This window comes from Marmota flaviventris, chromosome 6 (assembly GCF_047511675.1).
Source record: "Marmota flaviventris isolate mMarFla1 chromosome 6, mMarFla1.hap1, whole genome shotgun sequence".
Lineage (NCBI taxonomy): Eukaryota > Metazoa > Chordata > Mammalia > Rodentia > Sciuridae > Marmota > Marmota flaviventris.
Genome location: NC_092503.1, coordinates 48123803 through 48148149, shown reverse-complemented (window position 1 = coordinate 48148149; position 24347 = coordinate 48123803). Strand labels below are relative to the sequence as shown.

Genomic DNA, 24347 nt, shown 5'->3' with positions numbered 1-24347 from the left:
CAGATTATGCTAAGTGAAGCTAGCCAATCCCTAAAAAACAAATGCCAAATGTCTTCTTTGATATAAGGAGAGTAACTAAGAACAGAGTAGGGTCGAAGAGCATGAGAAGAAGATTAACATTAAACAGGGATGAGAGGTGGGAGGGAAAGGGAGAGAGAAGGGAAATTGCATGGAAATGGAAGGAGACCCTCAGAGTTATACAAAAGTACATACAAGAGGAAGTGAGGGGAAAGGGAAAAATAATACAAGGGGGACAAATGAATGTCAGTAGAGGGGGCAGAGAGAGAAGAGGGGAGGGGAGGGGAGGGGAGGGGGGATAGTAGAGGATAGGAAAGGCAGCAGAACACAACAGACACTAGTATGGCAATATGTAAATCAATGGATGTGTAACTGATGTGATTCTGCAATCTGTATATGGGGTAAAAATGGGAGCTCATAACCCACTTGAATCAAAGTGTGAAATATGATATATCAAGAACTATGTAATGTTTTGAACAGCCAACAATAAAAAATTTAAAAAAAAAAAAAAAAGAATACTATGGATTCCTTGTGGATTTCTCCATAAGTCAGTGCCCTGGGGGGGAAGGTATTTTGCCTGTGCATGTGAGTATATACAGACAAACACAAATATGTGTACTGCATAATAAAATGTTTATTTAATTTTGTAGAGTATTTAAGACATTTGAAATATAACTTATCAGTAGCAATGATAAGAAAAGCCTCCATATACCATAACTCACAAAAAGTCACTTGCAATTATAGTCAATGATATTTGCAATTAAGCTGAACACAACTAAATTATGACTTTAATTAAAAGGCATTTTCTAAGATGGCACCAACATGTTTAAAATTTAATACATTTTATATGAGATACCAGAGTTATCAACATAAAATTCCCTTTCTGCAGCATGTGCACTTTTTAAAAAGCAAAACATCTTTAACCAACATCAAAATCCTCCCAGAGTCCACAGAAGTTTCATTACATAATAAATCCAAGAGGCAATTTTTTTTCCAGTCATTTAATACTTGGCCCTACTCAGGATAAAGAATTGTATTTACATTCATGGCTAAACCAGAACAGGATACTGAGAAACGCTAGTGGTCACAAGGTTCACATCAATTTTCAATGAAGAATGAATGGATGGTTCAGAAGACTGACAAGGAAACCCTGAACTTTTGCCACTGGGCCAAACTTAGTTTAGAATGAGTCAGCAGATCTGGAAGATCTGGGAGCAATAATGGTAGCTGAGTAGCCTCTGTAAAGTGACTTTCAGTCTGAACTCCGGTGCCTGGCAGAGAGATAGAGGGTAACACTAACAAGTGATATCCTTTTCCAATTTGTCTCTTCTATAAAAGTCTTATTACCTGGAAAAAACTAACCTGTCAAGGTGTGAAATTGTCTTTCTAACATAAGTCTGAAACACAACAGATAGGAGAATTATTTGTGATCTTACACAACCCAGACTTCAGAGGTTTTTAAAAAGTGACAGTGGCCTTGCTTAGCTTTTTTCCTAGTAGACCATAGTATGAAGAGGTAAGCATTAGAGGGTCTACTATCTTCACAGAATTAGTAGAAACTATAGAGATAGAAACATGCATGCAACAGAAGCAATGAAAATGTTTATTCTGCTCAAGGAGTTTACAGTCTAGTTTGAAAGGCACATTTTTACCCATAGTGAAAGAGTTGCTCATAAATAAGTGAATCTTTCAATGTGTAAGTTCAAAATGAAGTATACTCACAAGGTCAATGGTTAACATGAGAACATTTCCTAAGGAAGCTGCTGTTGCTCTCATAACTTTGTGTGTGCATGTATGCAAGTGTGTGTGTGTGTGTGTGTGTGTGTGTGTGTGTGTGTAATGAGGGATTGAACTCAGGGGCACTCTGAAACATACCCCCAGCCCTTTTTATTTTATTTTGAGACAGAGTCTCAACAAGTTGTTCAGGCTGGCCTCCAACTTGGGATCCTACTGTCTCAGTCTTCTGAGTCATTGGCATGCACCACCATGAGTGACTTGTTCTCATTATTTTTGGATTGCCTTCAGAATTAACTTATAAGTCATGCAGAAATAATAACATTTATACATCTATGGTATCATTCAGGTTATTCATCCATATTATTCAGAAAGTTGCTTCAGATAATTCTGGTCATTTCACAGTACCAATGTTCCCCTTAATAAACACGTCATTTCCCCATCGTAGGAATATTACATACTACATCAAGAGCTATTCTTTCTTTTTTTTTTTTTAGGAGCATAATGACCAGCCTATAAATTTATTTGTCCCTCTCCAGTACTCTAGAACTTTTCTGGGATGTATCAAAGCAGGAATGAGACTTAGGGGAAAAAAAACATCACATTAATCTCATGGAGGTAGAGGCTAACATTTGATTGATCATGATCCTTTGGCTGGATTACACAGTCCACTTGGTTTTAGTCAGCTTTTTTGCCATTGTGATTAAAAAAGACTTGACAAGAGCAATTACAGGAGGAAAATTTTATTTTGAGGCTCATGGTTTCAGAGGTATCAGTCCATAGATGACTAACTCTATTCCTTAGGACTTGAGAGGAGGCAGAACATCATGGAGGATGACACCAGGAAGCAAAGAGAGCACTCTGCCATCACCAGAAACAAAATATATACCCCAAAGGCACACCCCACAATAATCCACCTCCTCACGCCACACCCAACTTGCCTACAGTTACCACCAAGGTATTCCATATTAGGGGATTAATTTAATGATTAAGTTGAAGATGTTATGTAAGACAATGCAAGAAAGTGCAGAGATGAAATGATCAGGTTATAACATCTTCAAGAGCCATTCTTTGTATGAAGACAATTCTACCATTTGTGCAATACTTTGAGCAACAGTGATCAATTACATTGGAGAGTAAAACATTCATTTGGTCCTAAAAATTGTAGAATATAATTCTAGAATATTTACTTTAAGATAAAATTATGTCACAAGAAAGCATGTCTTACATCCTCTAGAAAAGACTTCACAGTAACCATAAACTTATTACAAAACTCTGGCATATTCTATGGGACCTATATGTTCACTGTAATGAAATTCAAATTCAGGAAATGCTATCCTCAAAATCAGTAGAAACAACTCTGAACCTGGTTTAAGGACTGCCTGGTTATTCTTGGCTCAATTAACCTCAGTTAAGGTTTTAAAAATAAATAAACAAGAAACAGCTCACAAAAGAATGTGAACTACTACTACAATGTCCACTCACAAGTACATCAAACAACTCTGAGGCTCTTTGCCCTGGTTCTCCCTTCTCTCTCCCTACAAATTACATCCTCCTACAGACTTCATTTGGCTGAAGCTACCACGGCCCCCCAACTCAAGTCAGAAGTCTGACAGCCAATTTTCACCCTCCTTTACTTTACTCTATTTCTGATCAACCACCAATTCCCATGGGTTCTATCTTCTAGATATCTCTCACCTCTATTCCCTTCTCTTCATTTCTCATAACTTGATCCTTACTCAGGCCGACATCTGTGCAGACAAGTAGGACTTTAAGAAAATCCTGGGAGCTCTTTCTGGATTGCAATGCAAAGGGTCCACTGAGCGTGAATACCATCACCCCCACCCAGCAAAAAAGGTTGCACCTAAACTCAGCTCCTACTGGCCCCCCAGTTGCTTCCCCTGAGAAAGACAAGCTGCAGTTTCCCACATTACCTGAAGTCCATAAGTTCTAGGCTTTCCAAATAACCCTGCAAATGCCTGACATTACAATGAGACTGCTAAACCCAAAGTAGTCTTCTTATCCCTAGTCCTAGGATCGCTCTCACACTTGCCCCATGAAGAAGGAGAAGGAGAAGGAGAAGGAGAAGGAGAAGGAGAAGGAGAAGGAGAAGGAGAAGGAGAAGGAGAAGGAGAAGGAGAAGGAGAAGGAGAAGGAGAAGGAGAAGGAGAAGGAGAAGGAGAAGGAGAAGGAGAAGGAGAAGGAGAAGGAGAAGGAGAAGGAGAAGGAGAAGGAGAAGGAGAAGGAGAAGAAGAAGAAGAAGAAGAAGAAGAAGAAGAAGAAGAAGAAGAAAAGAAGAAGAAGAAGAAGAAGGCCATAGAATGACCATATTGCTTTGATGGGGGACACTGTGCTGGAACAGGGACTTAATGTGCAACCCACCAATTTGGGTTCCAAAATGCTTTTCTGCAGAATAATGATGGACTCTGCCTCTCACCTGATGGACCCTGCCTTTCACCTGTGACTTCAGAGAGCAGCAAGGGATGCCCCTGTCTTAGCTCTTCTCACATCTCCCCAGACTTCTGTTTATAAATCTCTCATCCATACTTCACATTAAAGGCAACTACCTAAAACAGATCAGATCAATTACTTCCTGCCTAAGACTTTCCTTTGTAGAACAAAGCCCAAATTTCTCAGTATGGCGAACAAAGTCCTCAACCTTCTAGCTCCAACTTTCCCCACTCATTTTCTGCCCCTCCATCCACAGAGACACACAGACACACACACTTCACATACACACATCCTTCCACTATCCTACACCTTTCCCACCACTGCACAAAACACAAAATGTACTCAGAGGTCTGTGTACTTGTCGTTGACAAAAATAATCACACTGCCACCTTGTAACACAAATTGACAGAGAACACAAATGCTCCCTCCCCCAGGAAGCCCTCCCCAATCTTCTTGGGAGGCTTGGCCCCTGCCCCTCTTCTCTCACAAGACTACTGTATTATATCTAGACTTAATCCAGAGACTGTTCCCTTCTGAGCTTTGCTTCCCTTCACCTAGCAGAGAGCCTAGCACATAATGGGCACTCTGAATATTTGTTGAAGAAATAAACTAATGTATAAATAAACAAGCTCATCACCAGGAGGCATTGTCAATGAGCCCTTTTGTCTGTCTTCAATGAAGTCACTTTTTCAGCCACCTGCAAGCTGCTATTATTTGTTCTTTAAAGTGTTTCACCAAGGATGAATCTGGAAGTCTCTTTCCTACTCTGTAAGATTTTTGTTGTTGGTGTTTGTTTGTTTGTTGTTGTTGTTGTTTTGGTGGTGATGATGAGTGAACCCAGGACTGCGGGTATATTAGGCAAGCACTCTACCAACTGAGCTATTTCCCCTTCCTTCTCTGTAAGTTTTATATGTAAATCATCTAAAGCAAAATTATAATGTGCAATGAGTTTTGAAAAACTCTCGACAGCTCAATTTTAGCCCTCAATTTGCACGTTCCTTAAAATTTACTTTAAACAATAGTATCAACGCTTTATAGGACACCAAATATTAAATTAATATTAATGGTAATAACAATAATAATTTCCTTTTTGTTTTTTCTCTATTTTCCATATTTTTATTAGTGCATTATAGTTGTACATAATGGTGTAATAATTTCCTTTTAAGTAATTGACTGATGTCAAGAAGTAGCCAAACCAGTGACATGCAGTCAGAAATTTATATTTTTCATCAGAAAAACAATTCACTACCAATGACAAATAACAGTAGGGCCACTAAAACTACCTGTCATGCATCTAATGAAGACAGATTCTCTGGCTACCACATATAATATGTAATATCCAAAAGCGCTGCTGTAATTCACAGCTAATTAGTGTCTTGCCGTTATGAGAGGTGTCATGGCCTAACTCTCTTTTCCGATCTACTCAGACCTCACAAGAGCCGACAGTCACGCAAGGATCACAACAACCCAATTAGCACCCACCCCAACCTTGGGCTGCTGCTTCTCAGAGCCACCCCAGCATCAATAAATCATGCTCTCTCATGAAGCTCTTCCCTGACAGCTGCAAGCCAGTGCTGCCCAAGGAATAAAGACAATACTTCTAAGGAAAACTCATATGGGAAAGATGGAGATAGAAAAGGGATATTATTTGCCTGCCTTTACCTGCACAGCAGTCAGCAAAATTGAAGACCATCAATTCTGACTGATTAAGGAGACAACTGCACTAAGAAATAAATCCATGAGCGGTACATCTGAAGATTTTTAGTGATAATCAACAGTCAGCAATTGGATTGTTTGTTTATTTAATGTGGATATACTGAAGACCTTTTTCTTTCCATTCCCCCACACACACACACATAGCCTTCCCTCTGGCTAATAAGAAAATTTTCCTTTCAGTAGAACATAATAGGATGCATTTACTTTATCTCCTAGTGAATACATGGCAAAAGATAATTTGTTTGAAAGACTCTAAATTGTTTGACTTCATTGAAAAAGAATCTATAATGATATGCTGGTCTCTGAGCAAGGCCTACAAAGCTTCCTAAATCCATAAGCAAGCTCTAGAGTATTCACAGCACACAACAGCCAATATCCTCGTAATTTTGTTCTAAGCCTGTAAATCTGTTTTGCTCCATAATATTCTTTTTAGAGAATGTTCTGAGCCATTGCTATAGCCTAAATGTTATTCAAAGATAAAATCACGTAATTCAGCTGTTGCTGTTATTTTTCTCATGGAGATATTAGTCTTCTGTATTTTTAATGCTGATCTGAAACATTTCACCTAGCCGTAAATGACTACTGCCTAATTTAATATATAAATATTGTCAAACTCAAATAAACTAACATGAATGCATTTAAACAAGGAATTCTCATGTATCTCTTCTTATTAGGCATAGAGACTTCAAAAAGATTCAGTTTTCTTCATCCATACATAGTATGCTCATGAAAATACTTAAATATTCAAGTATTTATCTACAAGAATCTTCACTATATCATATTTTATAATAGCAAAATCACTGAAAATAACAAAATGTGCAAAACTTGAAATAGGTCAAATAAAATGATCGTATGCTTATACAGTGGAATGTTATGTAGCTTTTAAAAAAATATTAAAAGGCATGCAAAAATGGTCACAGGATACTGCAAAACAGAATTTAAAATGGAGCCTGGATCCACATTACACATGCACACAAAATTGTGTGTATACATATGCTTATATATGCACATAGACATACATATACATAGATGGACTTTTCCATATTTACAAGATGGTCTCAATTTTGTTTCCTGTGTATGAAGGTGTGAGTGTATATGATGCAGATGGAGTGTAGAAAAAAAGGTTGACAGAAAAAATATTTCAAACACAAAATTTATTTTCAGAAAGTGATATGTTAGATAATTCTTATTTGAGTTGTTTCTGTTTATATAAATTTTTAATTTTTTTATAATCAGAACAATGTTATATAAAATATTCATGTCACCTGAATTTGTACAGGTATACATTAGTGTGAAGTCCCAACCAGGTAGGGTATTATTCTGAGCTCATAATGAAGTATTTTGATTACTGCCCTGGGTATAAGCAACTTTTAAAAGGTTAGGGACATGTTAAACTTGGACACATTTCAAGAATGATAATCAGAACAGCGTTATCTAACCTCTCATCCATGAAGGTAGGAGTTGAGTCAAATCCACATGATTTTGAAAAATCATATAGATTTAGTATCAGAATAGGCAAAAGGACCCTCTGCAAAATCTGACTCAATAATACCATTCTTGATTTTCTCCAGCTCCAACCCACCTGCTCTAATATTTGGGACCACCAGGTAAGCAGAAAGGTAACAGATGCCAAAAACACATTTCATGACCAGAGTACAGGTTCAAAGTTCCCAACACATGGGGGCTCAGGACCTGCTTCACTGTGATACCATGAAGCTGTCCTGACTCCTAGCTCTGAGCCAGGCAGACACAGTGAGGTATGGGACATCACATGTACTAAGCACTTACTCCAGGTCCGAAGGAATGAAAGGAAGCAAAGTCTCTTCCCCTACAAGGTTTACATCTAGTCAGGAAAATTGAATAAGAGGACAATAACACAAAGGACAGGCTTTTTTCCACTGGAGATCAGGATAAGGCAAGAGGAGAGAAATTTTGATATTTAGAGCTGAACTAGTGTAGAGACTTTAAGAAAAGGCCATTCTGCAACACTGCAACATAAACCTTTAAAGATATTTGAAAGCAAAGACCTGCATGTATCACCTGAACTCTCAAAAGTTCTTTCTCAGGTCTCCTAAGCTTCTGTATTTTCTAGGGTGGAGAAACATGTACTTGACCTTCAGCTGGAAAACTACATTTGATGACATCATACATATCATGAGTTAATTAAATGCATTTGCATTCAGCATTTCAATTCACTTCCTATTTACCAGGCAAAGACAGGTAAAATGCAAATGCATACATATGTGTGTGTTTGTATGTGTTATAATATGTTAAAATTTATACATTACATATACATTATAATGCATATATTATATGTGTGCATATGTGCATATATACAATTATATCATGGCCAAATTAAATTTGAAGACAGTATAGTTTTGTTTCTTGCTTATCATTTCCCTAAAAGGATCCTAGATAATGCTGAAGTGAAAAAACACAGCCAGATTCATGTGCTTACACTTTCATATCTAGAGTACATATATTTGAAACTGTTTATAGAGACTACTAGCCATAGGAAAATTTTTGTGTTAATTTTTATATTACTCCTGAGTATTTCTGTAGATTTAATTTTGGAGTTATTATGAAGAAAACAAAAGAAGGCAAGTTTAACATGTCCATATCCACACAGCAGGTTCATGAGTGCAGACTCTCAAATTTATATTCCAACTCCACAAAATACTGTCCATACCTGAAAGGGAGAAATCTCCTTTCTGGCTTTCACTCTCTCTGATGAGAAAAGCACCCGTCTGATTTTCTGAATATAATAGTTGCTTTTCTGCATCTGCTCTTTTAATTGCTCCAAAGAACCACCTAAAAAGAGAGAGATGTAAAACCTTAATTAAACATCAACATTCAGTTTTAAAAGCAAGAAACTTAGCAAGAAAGTGTCCTAACATCTGAAACATCTGACACACTAAATAAATTGTTACAAATATAAATAGTGACTTTTGCACTTGAATGATTTTTCAGGACGTCCATAAAAATAAATTATGAAGCAGAAACTTGGGGGATGCCTGCTCCACACCCCTCCTCATCCCTACAATCTGAGATCTTGTTCCTTCTTTCTATCAAAGCCAAAGCCCCTCTATAGTCCTTGTCATGTAAGCCAACATGATCCAGTCTCTAAAATTACTCATCATCACTATCCAAATGTCCACTGCTTACCTAATACCACCTAGATGTTAGGAGGCAAATATTTCAATTAATATTGCAGTGTGAGGGATTAAAAGTATACTTCCCCCAAACATTAATTCCTTTCTTTTCCCATCTCCATTGGGGCCCAACCCCACTAAAATATATGTAAGAGGAATTTATTAATACAAAGGAAACTTTAGTCAATGAAGAGATTATATGAAAAAGCTACTTCTGGCTGAGAAGTACCTTCTTGGTGCCACCTCACCCTTTGTCTTTACCCTCTTATCTTTACCCTTTCAGAAATATAAGAGTTAGATGCAGAGATTCTATTTCAAGCTTTGACTCATGAATGAATCCATTGGCAAGCAGTCACATGCCATGCATAAATCAAAAAGAGGGGAAAATGCAATCCACCATTTACCAGAAGACAGAGAACTGGAAACACTGGGGGGAACTAAACTAGTGGATGCCACACTGATTCAGTGTCAGCACCAAATTAACAGTCATAGACTATTATTGGTCCAACAGAAACAATGAAAAACATGGAAAAGTTCCAAAGTAGCAGGTCACAAATTCATAGAAAATACAAATGCCTGTTTCCTACTATTTCAGAAATAAGTCAAGGGAATACTATAACATAATAAAAACTCAAACTGACCCAACATATAGAACAGTGATGAAAGGACAAATTATTCAATAAATGATGCTGATATCATTAATAATCCATAGAGAAATATAGATGCTACCAACAGCTTACACAATAATTTCACATAAGGATCTAATATAAAAGGCAAACTTTAAAACTTTCTAAGGACATTGGACTAGAGCAAAAAGAAAAAGATATACAAACCTTAAAGGAATAGATTAATAATATTTATTGCATCACAATTTAAAACTCCCTCACCAACAAGATTACTATGGAATAAGATTAAAATACAAGTCACAAACTTGGAGAAAATTTTTCAAAGTATGTAACAAAAATAAGATTAATATTCAGATTATACTGAGATCTAAAACAAAAGACAAAACAGTAGAAAAAAATGGCAAAGTACATAATTGGATAGTTCACAGAAATGGGACACCCAAATAATTAATAAAAATGAAGAAGCACAGTCCTTATCTATGCTAATTAAATATTACATATAAAAACCACAATGAAAAACAATTTCACACTTTTCATGCTGACCAAATTTAAAATTCTCACATTATCAGATATTGGAGAAAATATGAAATAAGAACTTTATACAGCAATCAAGTGGAGCATGCCTGTAATCCAAACACAGGAGCCTAAGGCATGAAGATCACAAGTTCAAGGCCAGCCTCAGCAACATAGGCTCTCAGCAACTCAGCAAGACCCTGTCTCAAAATTTAAAGATAAATAAATAAAAAGGGCTATGGATGTGGTTCAGTCACAAAGTGCCCCTGAGTTCAATTACCAGTCCAAAAAAAAAAAAAAAAAAAAACTTTACACAACACTAATGACAATATAATTTGGTTCAACAAATTTATAGAGCAATATGGCATTACTCAATTTCACTTCCTGACTTATATGGTGAGTGTGCCAAAGGAGAAATATGACAAAAATATTCACTAAAGAACTCAAATATTGAAAAGTTGGACACAATTTTTGTGGTAGAGTGCTTGCCTAGCATGCATGAGGCCCTGGGTTAACTTCCCAGTACCACCAAAAAAAAATGAATAAATAAATAAATAATAAATGTTGTTTTCGACATATATAAGCTTAGTTATGGATATTAAGTGTACTTTTACTCAGAAGTTGAAATGCATAAATTGTTCAGAGACAAAAGGAAGTAGAAGAAATTTGCATACCAATATAATATCCTTTGTATAAAGTTTAAGCAAAGACATTTAAAAAAACTATACATGTTTTTATGCATACATGAATGCCTAGTGAAATTTAATAGTTAAAATATTCTTTAAAATCCATTTACAGAAATGACAAAATTTCTTCACACAGTATTTCAAGTGAAGAAGCACCATGGATGAAATACTCCTAATCAGCTCAATGCATTTTCCTCATTCAAAGTGCATTGATTATTCATAAACATTAAAATGCTTGGTCAAAACATAAATATGTAAACCTTTACAAGAATTACAACTTATCTAGAAAATTAAATTCTTTAAATTATAATTTTTATCTCCTATATTTCATTCTCAAGTACAAATATTCCATTATAAGTTTATGTATACACATTATATTAGTATTTTAGATAATCAACCTTATAAATGATGTTTCCATTACCCAACATATATATAAGCAAGCAGTTTTTGTAAACCAAATGATTAAAGATTAAGCAATTTTACTATAAAGAAACTCTATAGTAAGTTTTAAAAATCCTGTCTCAATTTTGGATTTTTGTTTAATAGATGGGTATAATTGCTTTATGGATTCAGTACTGAATCTACAGTAATGATGAAATTGATATAAATATTTGACTGGATGCAGCAGGTCACTTTTTTACTTGGCTGAGCTCCTACCAGGAAGAGAATATAAATAATAAATTGTTTTCTGGATGTATCGGCATCATAATACCATCCTTCATACGCTAAGATGACGCACCTGCTATAGATTGCAATCTTTGGAGCATGTGATGCCACAGAGACTAATGAGAAAACAATAGCTAGTTCCACCCTCTGCACTCGTGAAAACTATTCCTTAATTTGAGGTCTGAGCCATTGGCAGGACTGTCATTCTCTTCAGTTCTACCTTTAAGTGTCCCTGCTGGCCCTGTTGTGAAAGGACATGCATACCGGAGGTTTAGTGGCACATGACAGCCATTTTTGACGCCCTCTTTAACCTGCAGTTCTTATAGGGAGTAAAACAATGAGTACTGAGAAGGGATCTAGATATCATATGAGATATAAATTGCACAGGTGAGCCAAACAGAGCAGTGGTCTTTAAAGTAGAGTTTCTAGACCAGGAGCATCAGCATCACACAGAAATTATTAGAAATGGAAATTCACAGGCCTCATTCCAGACCTACTGAACCAAAAACTCTGGAAGTGGGATTCAGCAATTTGGATTATAACAAGCCTCCCAGGTGGATCTGATGCACATTAAATCTTGAGAACTATTGACCTATAGAAATAGTAAAGAAATTAGATATTTACATAAGACAGATACACACTATTGATATTTCATGAAAATAATCTATTTGCTGTACCATAACAATGCCATGAAGAAGCTATTGATTAATAATAACTAAAAGGATACAATACCTATGATAACTTATATCCCAGGAGAAATAAATGCTTCCATTAGATGAAAACTGAGCAAAAACCCAAGGATGGTGGCACATGCCTATAATTCTAATGAATCAGGAGACTGAGGGAGAGTCACAAGTTGAAGGCCAGCAGCCTGGTCAACTTAGTAAGACCTTGTCTCGACATAAAAATAAAAAGGGCTAGGGATGTATAGCTCAATTTTAAAATGCCCTGGGTTTGATTCTCAGTACCACCACACACACACAAAAAAAGTTAATGCCTATTTGTGGCAAAAGGAATATGTGACTAAAGTCTAAATTTTATTTTTCAAACACTCTATCAAGTATCCACTGTGGGTAAAAGGCTACAACATGACAGAGAAAGATCTTTAAGACATCATTAAATGAAAAGAGTACATTGCAGAGCAATCGGAATAATATAGTCCTATTTATATTTTTAAAACCAATCCAAACTTATATGTGCTTCTTCTCTGAGATATGATAAAAGTGATGACAGAGGACTTTCAGTTCTTACTTTGTGCTCTTCTCTATAATTTGAATGTCTACAGTGAGACGTAGTTGTAGATCACATTATAATTTATTTAAATATAAAAAATTAAGTTATTTAACAAACTCTAGGTGTTGTAAAGGTGTGGACCAGAAAGTCTGGCAATTAGAATTGATGGAGACAAGAAAAATCCCAAAGGAACATGAGAACAGGTAAGCATGGTTGAGCAGCGCAATGATGGGAGAGTCCATGCACCACCAGGGTTCAATTCTGAGTGACTACAGATGGTGTGCCCGTCAACACCTTAGAAAGCAGTGTAGAATAATGGTTAAGAGTGACAGCATCTCACTGGAGATGTTAATTAACCTCCCAACTTCAATTTTCTCATTTGTAGGTGGGAATAACAACCCTCACAGCCTTGTTTTGAGATTAAGAAAAAATCACATCTGTGTAGAGCTTGATATCTGGACACATTTGTTTTCAACCCATTTTAAGAAAACTAATTTAAAGGGTAAATTATAAATTGTTTTAGACCTGATGAATTTGAGCTCATGATTGAACACGAGTGAATATATAAACATGATCTGTAATTATGTTCATAGTTAGTTCATCCCTGCCTATCGTTCCTGATAATCTGCCACCAGGTGGCAGTAGCCCGTTTTACTAATTCAAAAAGAGGAAGAGGACCTTAATCTGTATTTTACCAAAATGAATAAATAAAGTGAGCTTTAATTTTTTTAAAAAGTAGCATTACCACTTAAATATCAACATTCAAATAATATAGATATCAACCAAATGTATATTTTTTTCTCATGTCTCCCTAAATAAAACAAGGCAGCTGGTCTTCAACTACCATAGACAAATCTTGAAAATAAAAATAAAAACAAGGTCCTAAAACCTATCCCAGAAAAAAATTAAATATATATTTAAATATATATTTCTCCCAGAAAATGCAAAAAGGAAAGTTTGGGGTCAACTTGGCCTGATGACTGGGGAAAGTAACCTGGGAGGAGATCCCTGTGGTAACTCAGGGCTAAGGGTGTCTTTATTGTTGTCATCATAGCCATGCATGTAATGACAGCTAAAACCAAATCTTGTTCTCACCAGTGTGGCTTGGGATATTTCCATGGTATTAAACTTGGCAAAATGCCTATAGTTTGCAGTTCACACTCGTAACCACATTCAGTCATTTATCGTATCTAAATGAAAGGCTTGGCTCCAGGTTCCCTTCAGCTATTGTGTTTCAACAACATTGCCAGGAAGGCCTCTGTGAAGTCCCTTCATTTCCATTTGCCCCAAATATAACCTCCATCCAGTTCATCATCACCACATGTATTATGACAATATTCTACAATCTCTTCTCGTTAAAATTAAGAGCTTATATTTATTGATCATGTACCAGGAGCCAGGCAATGTTGTCACAAGTTTTACAGGCATGATCTCAGTCTCCCTTCTCTGCTCATTCCACCACCACTGGATTTATCTTCTAAAAGTATGAACTGGTACATCTCACCAACATATACATGTAAATAATGTTGATTTTGTTGTTGCACTGTGTCATTTTGATTGCTTTTAGAATAAAACCTATTAAGCTGGAATTGCAGGCTCTCTACCACCTGTACATCACCTGTGCCTTCAACTTTGTCTTTCCTTCATCTGCTCCAGCTAAATTGGTACTGTGACCATAAATTGTAGTAGAATTACTTACACATGATGCCTGTTCAGAATTCCTACAATATTCAGTGACTACTACTCTTCTGGTTTGACAAGAAGCAAATACAAACTAGTACCACATATTTTGTTTGTTTATTTTAGATTATTCCTTATGTTCACTTGTGGCCCAAGGACTGAGTCTGGCTTGACTTATTTCTGGCAGGAAGCTTTGGCCTTTGGAGCAGTTAAATACTTGTTGATGAAACCATCAATACATTGTACTCCAGTGAGGGTGCTTTATATAGTCTTTGGGTTTATGCTGACCATTGAACTTCAGATAATGCGGTGTTTTCATGTAATCTTTTACTTCTGTTTGCTACACACTTTGCAACAACATAAAGTACCTTATCTTCTATGGGCCAGTTCCTTCATAGTTGTGGTGTTAATTGGCATTAGAACACAGATTCTGATCTGACTTCTTTCTCTTCTCCCAAAGAGACCATTTGTACATGAAAGTAAAGATCAAAAATTAATCTGACCTCTCTGTCCTTCAAAATACAAGCCTGTCAGGGCTATGCACATGTAAAGAATGTGTGATAAAGTAACAATGTCACTTTAGGTCAGTATCTGAGATAGGACATGCAGTCACACAGAAACCAGGAAGTGCTCTCTTGGATCATTGGATAAAGCTTGTTTTGTTGCTGTTGCTCACCTTGATAGTCACTCTAAAAGTAGAATTTTGAAAGAACTACTGTAGGAGAGAGGAAGTAAGGTGAACCAATTTGTGTGTCCCTCACTGGGGGAGGTGACTATTTGCAAAAGAATCTGGTTATACCCTGAACCCATTTCCCTGAGTCTACTTATCAAAAGCACGAATTGCTCACAGGAAAAGTTCACAAAGAATACAACACAGTTCAAACAGGCATTCAATCTCAAAACATGCTGTTGTTTCACAACAGCCCCTATTTATGCAAAAAGAAATGGAAGTCAATAATGATTTCTCTTTTAAAATTATAGTGTGTTTGTGCGTGTGAGTGTGACAATCACCAAGTCTGAAGTAAATTTAACCTATCTACTTTGTTTTCCTATAATATCTGTGCTAATGTTTGTCCCAGAAACTAGATTATGACTTAAAATTATTAACCATTGAATACTTTGTGTCACATCAAAAGAAGATAAATGCAATTGACCTTATATAATGCTTTGAAAAATTTCTTTATGTCACAAAACATTACATATGTTCATTCCTATGATTCTATGAATAAGCTTAGGGTACTCATATTCTTCTTAATGGATAGATGGGGCATTAAATTTCTGAAGTGGCAGTAGCAGTTTTCTATTTTTCTATTTCCCCTCCAAAAACAATAATCTTCTCTCACATGAATCATTTTCTTCCTCATTCTGAGAAAAAAAAAATGTACCAGGTATTGAACCCAGGTGTGCTTAACCACTCAACTACATCCCCAGCCTGTTTTTTAGGTTTTATTTGGTTTTTGTTTGTTTGTTGTTTTTAAGACAGGATTTCACTAAGTTGCTGAGACTGGCTGTGAACTTGTAATCCTCCTGCCTCAGCTTCCCAAGCTGCTGGGATTACAGGCACACGCCACCATGTCCAGTGAGAGGAATATTTTAATTTAATTAATAATAAAGTGAATTAATTCACACTGTCATAAATTGTCTTATATCAACTTACTTTATTTAAAGTATGGAGTGCTCCTAAAAGATCTACAAAATAACATTCCTTGGGCATTATCTTCAAGGAATGAAAAATACTAACGTTGAGTTTAGCCAGTTGGTGTATGGACTCACTTAAGATGGGTTATAATGTTAAGCTATGGGCTTAGTAGCCCACTCAGTATTTCTTGGATCCAAATTTTTCTAACAAAGAAAAAAAGAGAACATTGGTCTTCTTTTTTGCCTATACCAGAGATGATATTCAAAATATTTCATGAATGTTACTGCACATACACATGCCATCAGAATAGACATCAGCAAAGCCATAGGTTTACGTCTTAAATTTCAGCAGTGATAACTATCCTATGTACTATGCCATCACTTAGCCTTATGAAATTTTTCCATCTCAAATATCATACACATCCTAAAGGTGGCTGAACCTACTTTTGCCTGATATACCTTATTACCTGTACAACTAACAATTAAACAGTTTTCTACATGCTTAATATGTTGAAATATGTCATTAACATTGATTTCATGATAATTATATGAAGAAAGGTTGAAGAGGCAAAAGAAGAGCCTATTACCTTTCCTTTGAGACTCTGAAGATTAAAAAAAAAAAAAAAAAAACTACTTTGAGCAATTAATCAAAAAGAAGGGCTGGGGTTGTGGCTCAGTGGAAGGAGCGCTTGCCTAACATGTGTGAGAGGCATTGGGTTCGATCTTTGGCACCACATAAAAATGGATAAATAAAGGTATAAAAAAAAAACCAGAAAGTATAGCCAGGCACAGTGGTACACACCTGTAATCCCTTTGGCTCAGGAGGCTGAAGCAGGAGGATTGTAAGCAAGTTCAAAGCCAGCCTCAGAAACCCAGTGAGGCCCTAAGCAACTCAGCAAGACCCTGTCTTTAAATAAAATACAAAAAAGAGCTGGGGATGTGACTCAGTGGTTAAGTACCCTTGGGTTCAATCCCCAGTATTAAAAAAAAAAGTACAAAAACAAAACAGAGCATGTAATTGTAAGGATGTTCAATTGGAGAAATTAACTGTTAGCTATAACAAGGATGAAACTTCCTAAGGCAAATACACTTTGAATAGGACTTAAAAGAGATGAAGGACAAGCACGTGGGCACACATGGGTGAACCATGATATATCTGTGAGCAGATTGGTTTTATGGGTAACAGTGGACAGGAAGAAGCAAGAGATTTGTACAGGTCTTTGATGTGTACAGGTAATTCATATGGAAACTACTAATTCCATGGAAGAAACAGATCTTCAGCAAAATGTGAAAATATATTATAAGGATCAGATGCTTTTATGAATGTTTAACACAGTAGATAGTTTCAAGTTCTGAGCTCATCAGCAGAATGACAGGAAAACATAGCTTGTTCTTCAAAAATTGATGAACAAATTTAAGTGAGGGTGTGGAATGCAGATCAAGGAAAAATATTTCTTTCGGGAAAGACAAAAAAGGGGAACCATCAGATTTCTGAGTTGAAAAGAAATTTTTATGAGAATTCATAGGAAATTTTGTTTTAATAAGTACATGCATTTTTCTGGAAAAGAATCTGTTATTTCATTAAAATTTCAAAGATGGCCATGAAGGCAACTAACCATCTCCTTCCATAAGGCTGACTTTTATTTCCAAATTCACACAAGAACTGGCAACGAAACCATCACCATGGCCTACTGCCACAAAATTCATTCATTATCTTTCATTTAACAATTGCTTCTGGAGTACCTACTATATACTGGGCACAATTATAGTTTGGTAGAATAAAATAGTACAATAAATGGAACAAAAACTCCTGCCTTTGTGGTGCTCATTTACTAATAGAGAAAGACGATGGACAAAATAATACGTGTATTTGAAGGTGATAAGAGCAAAGGAGTAGAGAGGAAAAAAAGCAAAGTAAGAAGCAAGGAGTGCATTTTTAAAATTACTCTTAGTAGGCAGCTGTATATGGCAGGTGGAATTCCAGAGGGTTTTCCTTTGTGTTCCTAAAGTCAAAGTAATCAAGAGAATAAATAGAGCTATGGAGACAAATTGGATCAACACTTTCACAGCCACAAATGAATGAGGATCATAATCCATTGTAGGACTGAAGCCAATAACCACATTTCTCAACAGCAGCTTAGCTGAGATCTATTAGCATTTCTTTCTAATTAAGAAATAAACAATGCCCATCAACTTTACTCATTTCTATCACAGATGTGTATGGAAATACAAAACAGCAGAAGCTAAATAGACCCTCCAAAGAGTTCCTTGGGAGCTGTGACTCTTTAGCTAAGGAAAAGGGAGGAATCCATTTAATGAAAAATAATCATACACAGAATAGAAATAACATTTTTAATTATAATGAAATATTTAAGGTAGGATTTTTAATCAATAGCTCTTTTTTTTTTTTAAAGAGAGAGTGAGAGAGAGACAGAGAGAGAGAATTTTTTAATATTTATTTTTTAGTTTTTCGGCAGGCACAACATCTTTGTTTTTGTATGTGGTGCTGAGGATCGAACCCGGGCTGCACGCATGCCAGGCGAGCGCGCTACTGCTTGAGCCATATCCCTAGCCCATCAACAGCTCTTAAATTCATATAAAAGGCAACATGTTGAAATGAAATTGTTTTTCACTTTTGGTAAACATAAAATGCACAGCAGAATCTCTATATTGCCTAATTTTAATTCACATGTTTCACAGAGACAAGCCTGTGTGTGTGTGTGTGCGTGTGTGTGCGTGTGTGTGTGTGTGTCTGCAGCTACCATCATGGATGCACAGATGTGTTCTAGTTTCACTGCTCTTTGAGGTTAAAATAAAACAGGTCTCCCTCCCACCCCCAGGCTACCAAGATGTGAGACACAGGGTCCACCAAAAGTCAGAGCAGGCTTTCATCTTCTCTCTTTTTAAATAATTTGGTTCTGTGCACACAGGTACTCACTAAACTTGGCTAGCATTAATAATTACCAATTGTAACACCGACATTAATAACTTACAGCTGTTTATAACTATACAAATGCCACTCACTGACTTGAAAATGGCAGACCTGATCATGTCCACAAAGCAGCTTGTTCCTTTCAAAAAGAAAGCCAGAACCAGTGCCAGAAAATACACCTTTTGTTTTTGGTGTCAACAAGCTATTTGTCAGGAAACAAAGGGAAGGCTCAGCCAGAAGCATAGATTCTTCTGAAATTTGAAAATTAGATTCCTGATTGCTTTTGCATAGAATTAGAGAAAAAGACAGTCAGTTGCAGATAAACAACAGCCTCACTCCCTGGAATTTAGGGGAATGGCATTCAGAATTGTCTTCCTTGTCCCCAGTCCCCAGCTCTGCCAGGGCTACCTAAGGATTAACTTTTTTGAGAACTCAGTTCTCATACTCCAGTTTCTGAGAAATGTCCCAAGTAAAGTGTGTGTACAAGGTAAATACTACAAGAAGGGCTGAAGTAGAGCTCAGGGTGCTACAGGTTCCCCGCACAGCAGGGAATTCTGAGGCACAGTACCCAGGACTTGCCTTTAGAAAAGCATAGCCCTGTTTTTGCAAGGGAGGAACTTTGTCTGGAGTCCACTCCTGAGCCCTAAGTGGTGCTGCTAAAATCCGCCTCACACTGGAGTGCACCCTTTTATTTTCAATCCATCCAAAACATTATAAATTCAATCGAAATGTTGTGCAAAGTCTGTGAAGAACAAAGTTTTAAATACAATTCAGAGTACAAAATAAGCTCAAAACACTACCAGAAAACTCTGTTTATAGAAATGTAATGGCCCTTGCCATGAAGAGCAATTTTCCCAAACCACCTTCTCCCTTCTGTCCAGGGCCCTTGTCCAGTTGCTAAGTCTGCTCTCTTCTTCCTCTCCTCTCTTTGACAGGCATTTACTACATAATTTCCCCTTGCTTTTGTATGCAAATCAGTTTGGTTCATCCTCACTCCATACTAGATTGTGGGACTACCTTTGTGTATTCCAACACTCATTAAAATGTTCTGCTCAATAAAAGCCCATCTATTTCGTCTCTTGATTTCAGCAACACAAACAGCCAGACTTTGAAAATAGAAATTTTTTTTTTAGCACATCAAATCCTTAGGCAGAGCATCTCTCACACCATTATCTATGGTATACAGTAGCAACAGAATTATACATACTCTAGAACAAGTCTGTGTCCTAGGAAAACAAGATGGGCAGAGTGCCTACCAGTCATATTTATGTTTTAAATAATGCAGTTTATTAAAATTATGAATTTCTTGAAGTAGTCTAAAATGTTCTTACAAAGTACCTTCATATGGGGATATACTTTAATGATCCACAATGTGAATAGTATTTATAAAAAGCATGTAAACTGTGTATATACAGATATGTGTTTGGAGAAATTGAAGTATGTCCCATCTCAGTGGCTGCCTAACTAATTAGCAAATTTTATTAAATAAAATTTCATTCCACAGTTTTGATGATACAAAGACTTTACTAGGTACTAAAACATAATACTAGCCCCTTTGTCAGGATTAACTGGGGGAAAACAAATACAACTCAGCAAAACACAAAGTAAACTCTGACGTGTCCTTCACAACCCAGGAAAGAGATTTTTAAATCTTATATATTTGAAACGCCCTGATGTTGGAATGAGGGCACAGAACAGAAGTACACCACAGCCTTAGAATTGGGACCCCCCCAAATAGATCTGAGGAGCAGATTTCTGCAAAGGCAAATGATTCTAGATTCATTACATGAGTAAAGTTTTCTCCCATTGACTCCTACTTATCCTTTGAGTGGAAACCCAAAGACTTGTGGTAGAAAAACCTTCTCTAGGTCATTTGTGTCTGAGTTCCTATGTTCCTCTCCTTTATACACCTTTCCTTGGTTCAACCTGTTTTGGGTATTATTTGGTAACTCCTTCTTCCTCCTTTTATATTTGAAATCTCTCTTGGAGCTAACAAGAGGCTATTGTATTTTAGTCTGTCACTACAAGTGCCAGGCCCAGTGACACTAGCATTAAATATACCCTTAATACTGTAAAATGAATACATAGTGAATGAGCAAAGAATTATTTGGAGATATGACTCATAGCTAAACGTTAAAGCTGATGAAATCATTTCACTCAGTAGGACAAGCATATAGAAAGAAATATCAGAGGTCTGGTATAGACAGCAAAGAAAAAAAAACAGGTTTTACCCAGGTGAGTAATCTTAGAGTCAATCAGATGATCACAACCCTATAAGAAAGGTGACAAAAATAACTGTCATGGAAAAACAAAATTTGTATTCCACTTTATACTTCACATTGTCATGATCTATGTTATGCTTCGTTCTTATGGCAAATCTTGGGGTGGTCTAAGAAGGTGACTTAATATTTCTATTTTGTAGAGAGTTGAACTAGAGAAATGGAATTACTTTCCGTGCACTAATGCAATAATGCAATAATCAGCATCGCTAGGGCATTGGCAGGGTACAAAGCAGCTATGGCTTTTTAAGAGCAATACTACAGGTTCTAAAAATGTTTCTGCAGAGTAACAGAATACACTCCTATGAAGCTAAACACTAACTCCCATTTGTAGTTCTGATGTAGGTTTGGTTGCATAAGAATCAAAAGTTACAAATGGAAAGTAGAATGAGATTCAAAAAAGCAAAGCAATATTAAAATCAGAGCTGATGTTACCAACAATAAATAACAAAAAGAAACTTTTCTAAAGTATCCATAATAGCTGGGCAGCATAGCAGACACCTATAATCCCAACTATTCCAGAAAGAGGCTGAGGCAGGAGGATTGCAACTTGGCAACTTAATTGGACTCTATCTCAAAAAGGCTGGAAATGTAGTTCAGTGTTAAAACAACCAGGATTCAATCTCTGGTACTGCAAAAAATAGATATATAATAATTAATTGATTGATAGATTAAGTAAGGTATCAACAACAATAAAAATTTGATCAAACATTTTGAAAGTAAAACCAAGTTACCACTTGTTTTTTTCCACAGAAAATATTACCAAATCACTGACATGTGAAGAATCAAAGAGAATTAAGTTGAAAAATAGAGAAAAAAATATATAGAAAGCATTAATGAAATTAAATTAAATTTGCTATTATTGTAATGTGTGTTACTTAACTGCTTCTTTAAGTAATTGGAAGTGATCTCCTATTTTAATCTAGATAAATATTCCCTTTCTTATTAAGCTCTATATACATAGTTTTGTAGTCTTTTTATTTAAGTAAATTCTCCCTTCAAATTCTATGTGCTGTAGACTCACTGACTCTATCTGGGTTCAAAGAAATATTTTCAAAGACTAGAAATCTCAATGGCAAAACACTGTTTTCCCAACTCCTTGGGTTTCCATATGTTGTTTGTTATAGACATTATTAAACTTTGCATTATAGAAATTTTCAAGTGCATTCCAAAGTGAAGGAAACAGTATAATATTCACTTTTATCCAACACCCAGTTTCAACAAGGATCAATTTTCTAATCTTACTCTTGTGGATGGGTTATAAATGTTTTCAAGGCTAAGAAACATTTCAAAAAATATTGAAATAGATCAATACAAAAAAATATTGAAATAGATCAATACTTATCTACTAAGAGCTGGGGGGGGTGGACAGAAAAGACCATGAACACGTACAAGTTTACATTATGGTTGGAAAAACACACATTTAGACGAGTAAAGAAAGGGGTAAACACAATAAGTCAGAAAAAAGCTACCTACCCATGCTATACATCATTTTGATATCAGGTCACTGGAGAAATATATTTCAAGATAAATTTATCATAACGAAATGTTTCATAATTGACATGTGTGATCAATATGTCAATGGTGCAGACAAAATATCACATGTAATGGCTGATAAAGTAGAGGCTCTGAGAAAAGGAGCTAGGCAATACAATTGTCTGAGATATATAATCATACTTCTGCCTCCAAATTAAAGTACTATTTTTAGGAATTTGGATTGACAATAATAGGAAATAAGGATTTTCTGCCTTATGACTGCTTTATGCTGCTTGCTGTTTTCATGCTCATTATACATAATTAATTGAAATTAAACTTACAGCAATGGTCATGTCACTTAAAAAAATCTGTTTATAACAAAAATAAGAAGTTTGCAAAATCTGTTTGACATAAATGTTCAAAGCATACCCTAATGCAAATCTTTCTATTGCTTTTTAAAAACCATGCCAGATCTTCCCTTCAGAAGCATTAAAAAAAAAAGATGAGAAATTAAACTTTAAAAACTTAGAAGGAAAGAAAAAAATAAAGACAACAGTGGAAAATGGTCAAATTTTTAAAAACCATATAAAGAACATACAAAGATACAAGTTGATTTGGGAAAGATTAATAAAAGGCCTCAATCCAAGCACAGTGGTACATGCCTGACATTTCCACTACTCAAGAGGCTGAGGCAGTAGGATTGGAAGTTTGAGGCCAGCCTCAGCAACTTAGCAAGATGGTGCCTCAGAATAAAATGGAAAAAAAAGAAAAAAAAGAAGATTGAAGATATAGCTCAGCAGTATAGAGCTTGCCTTTCATGTGCAAAGCCTTACGTTCAATCCTCAGCACCACAAAAGAAGAAGATCTAAGAAAGAAGAGGAAAAGAAAAAGGAAAAAAGAGAAGGCATTAGCCTCTAGCAATATTGTCTAAGAAAACTAATCAAAACCAATTATCAATATCAGCTAATAAAGGTGGGACCAAAAGATATTAAAATAATAATAAATATCAGTAACTATATGACAATAAATTTGACAACTTATTTATCCAATGACACAGCATTCTACTCTTGGATATATACTTAAGAAAAATGAAAACATTATGGTCACAAATGGACTTGCAAGAAATTGTTGCTAGCAAATTGTAATGAAAAATGGAGAACAGCCCATGGACAGGAGACTGAAAAAACAAATTGTGGTATAGTCATACAACGAATTAGTAATCAACACTAAAAATAAACAAACTAATGATAACAACAATATAATTGAGGTCTTAAAACTATTATTGCCAAAGAAGCAAGACCCAAAGAAGTAAATATATGATTACATCTATGTGAGTGTCAGAAACACAAAAAAGAAGGTCTGATGATAGAAATCAAAATGGTGTTTGTGAAGGGTAGGAGAAGAGGAGAGACTTAAGGGAATTTTCTGAGGTAATAAAAATATTCTACATCTTAATTTTTGTGTGTTTACATGAGTATTTAAATTTATCAAATTTTATTGAAGTGTAAGTTTAATATCTGTATATTCTGGCATATATAAACTATAGT

The 24347-nt window shown here is 35.8% G+C and overlaps 1 protein-coding gene across 1 annotated transcript in view; it reads right to left on the bottom strand.

The window, feature by feature from the left end:
• The window catches only part of Frk (fyn related Src family tyrosine kinase), a 112997-nt gene that overhangs the window by 47376 nt on the left and 41274 nt on the right, over window positions 1–24347 (bottom strand). Inside the window, exon 2 of the mRNA XM_027928327.2 lies at window positions 8609–8730. Within this exon, the coding sequence (XP_027784128.1) occupies window positions 8609–8730 (122 nt within the window). The remainder of the gene's footprint in view (window positions 1–8608; window positions 8731–24347) is intronic.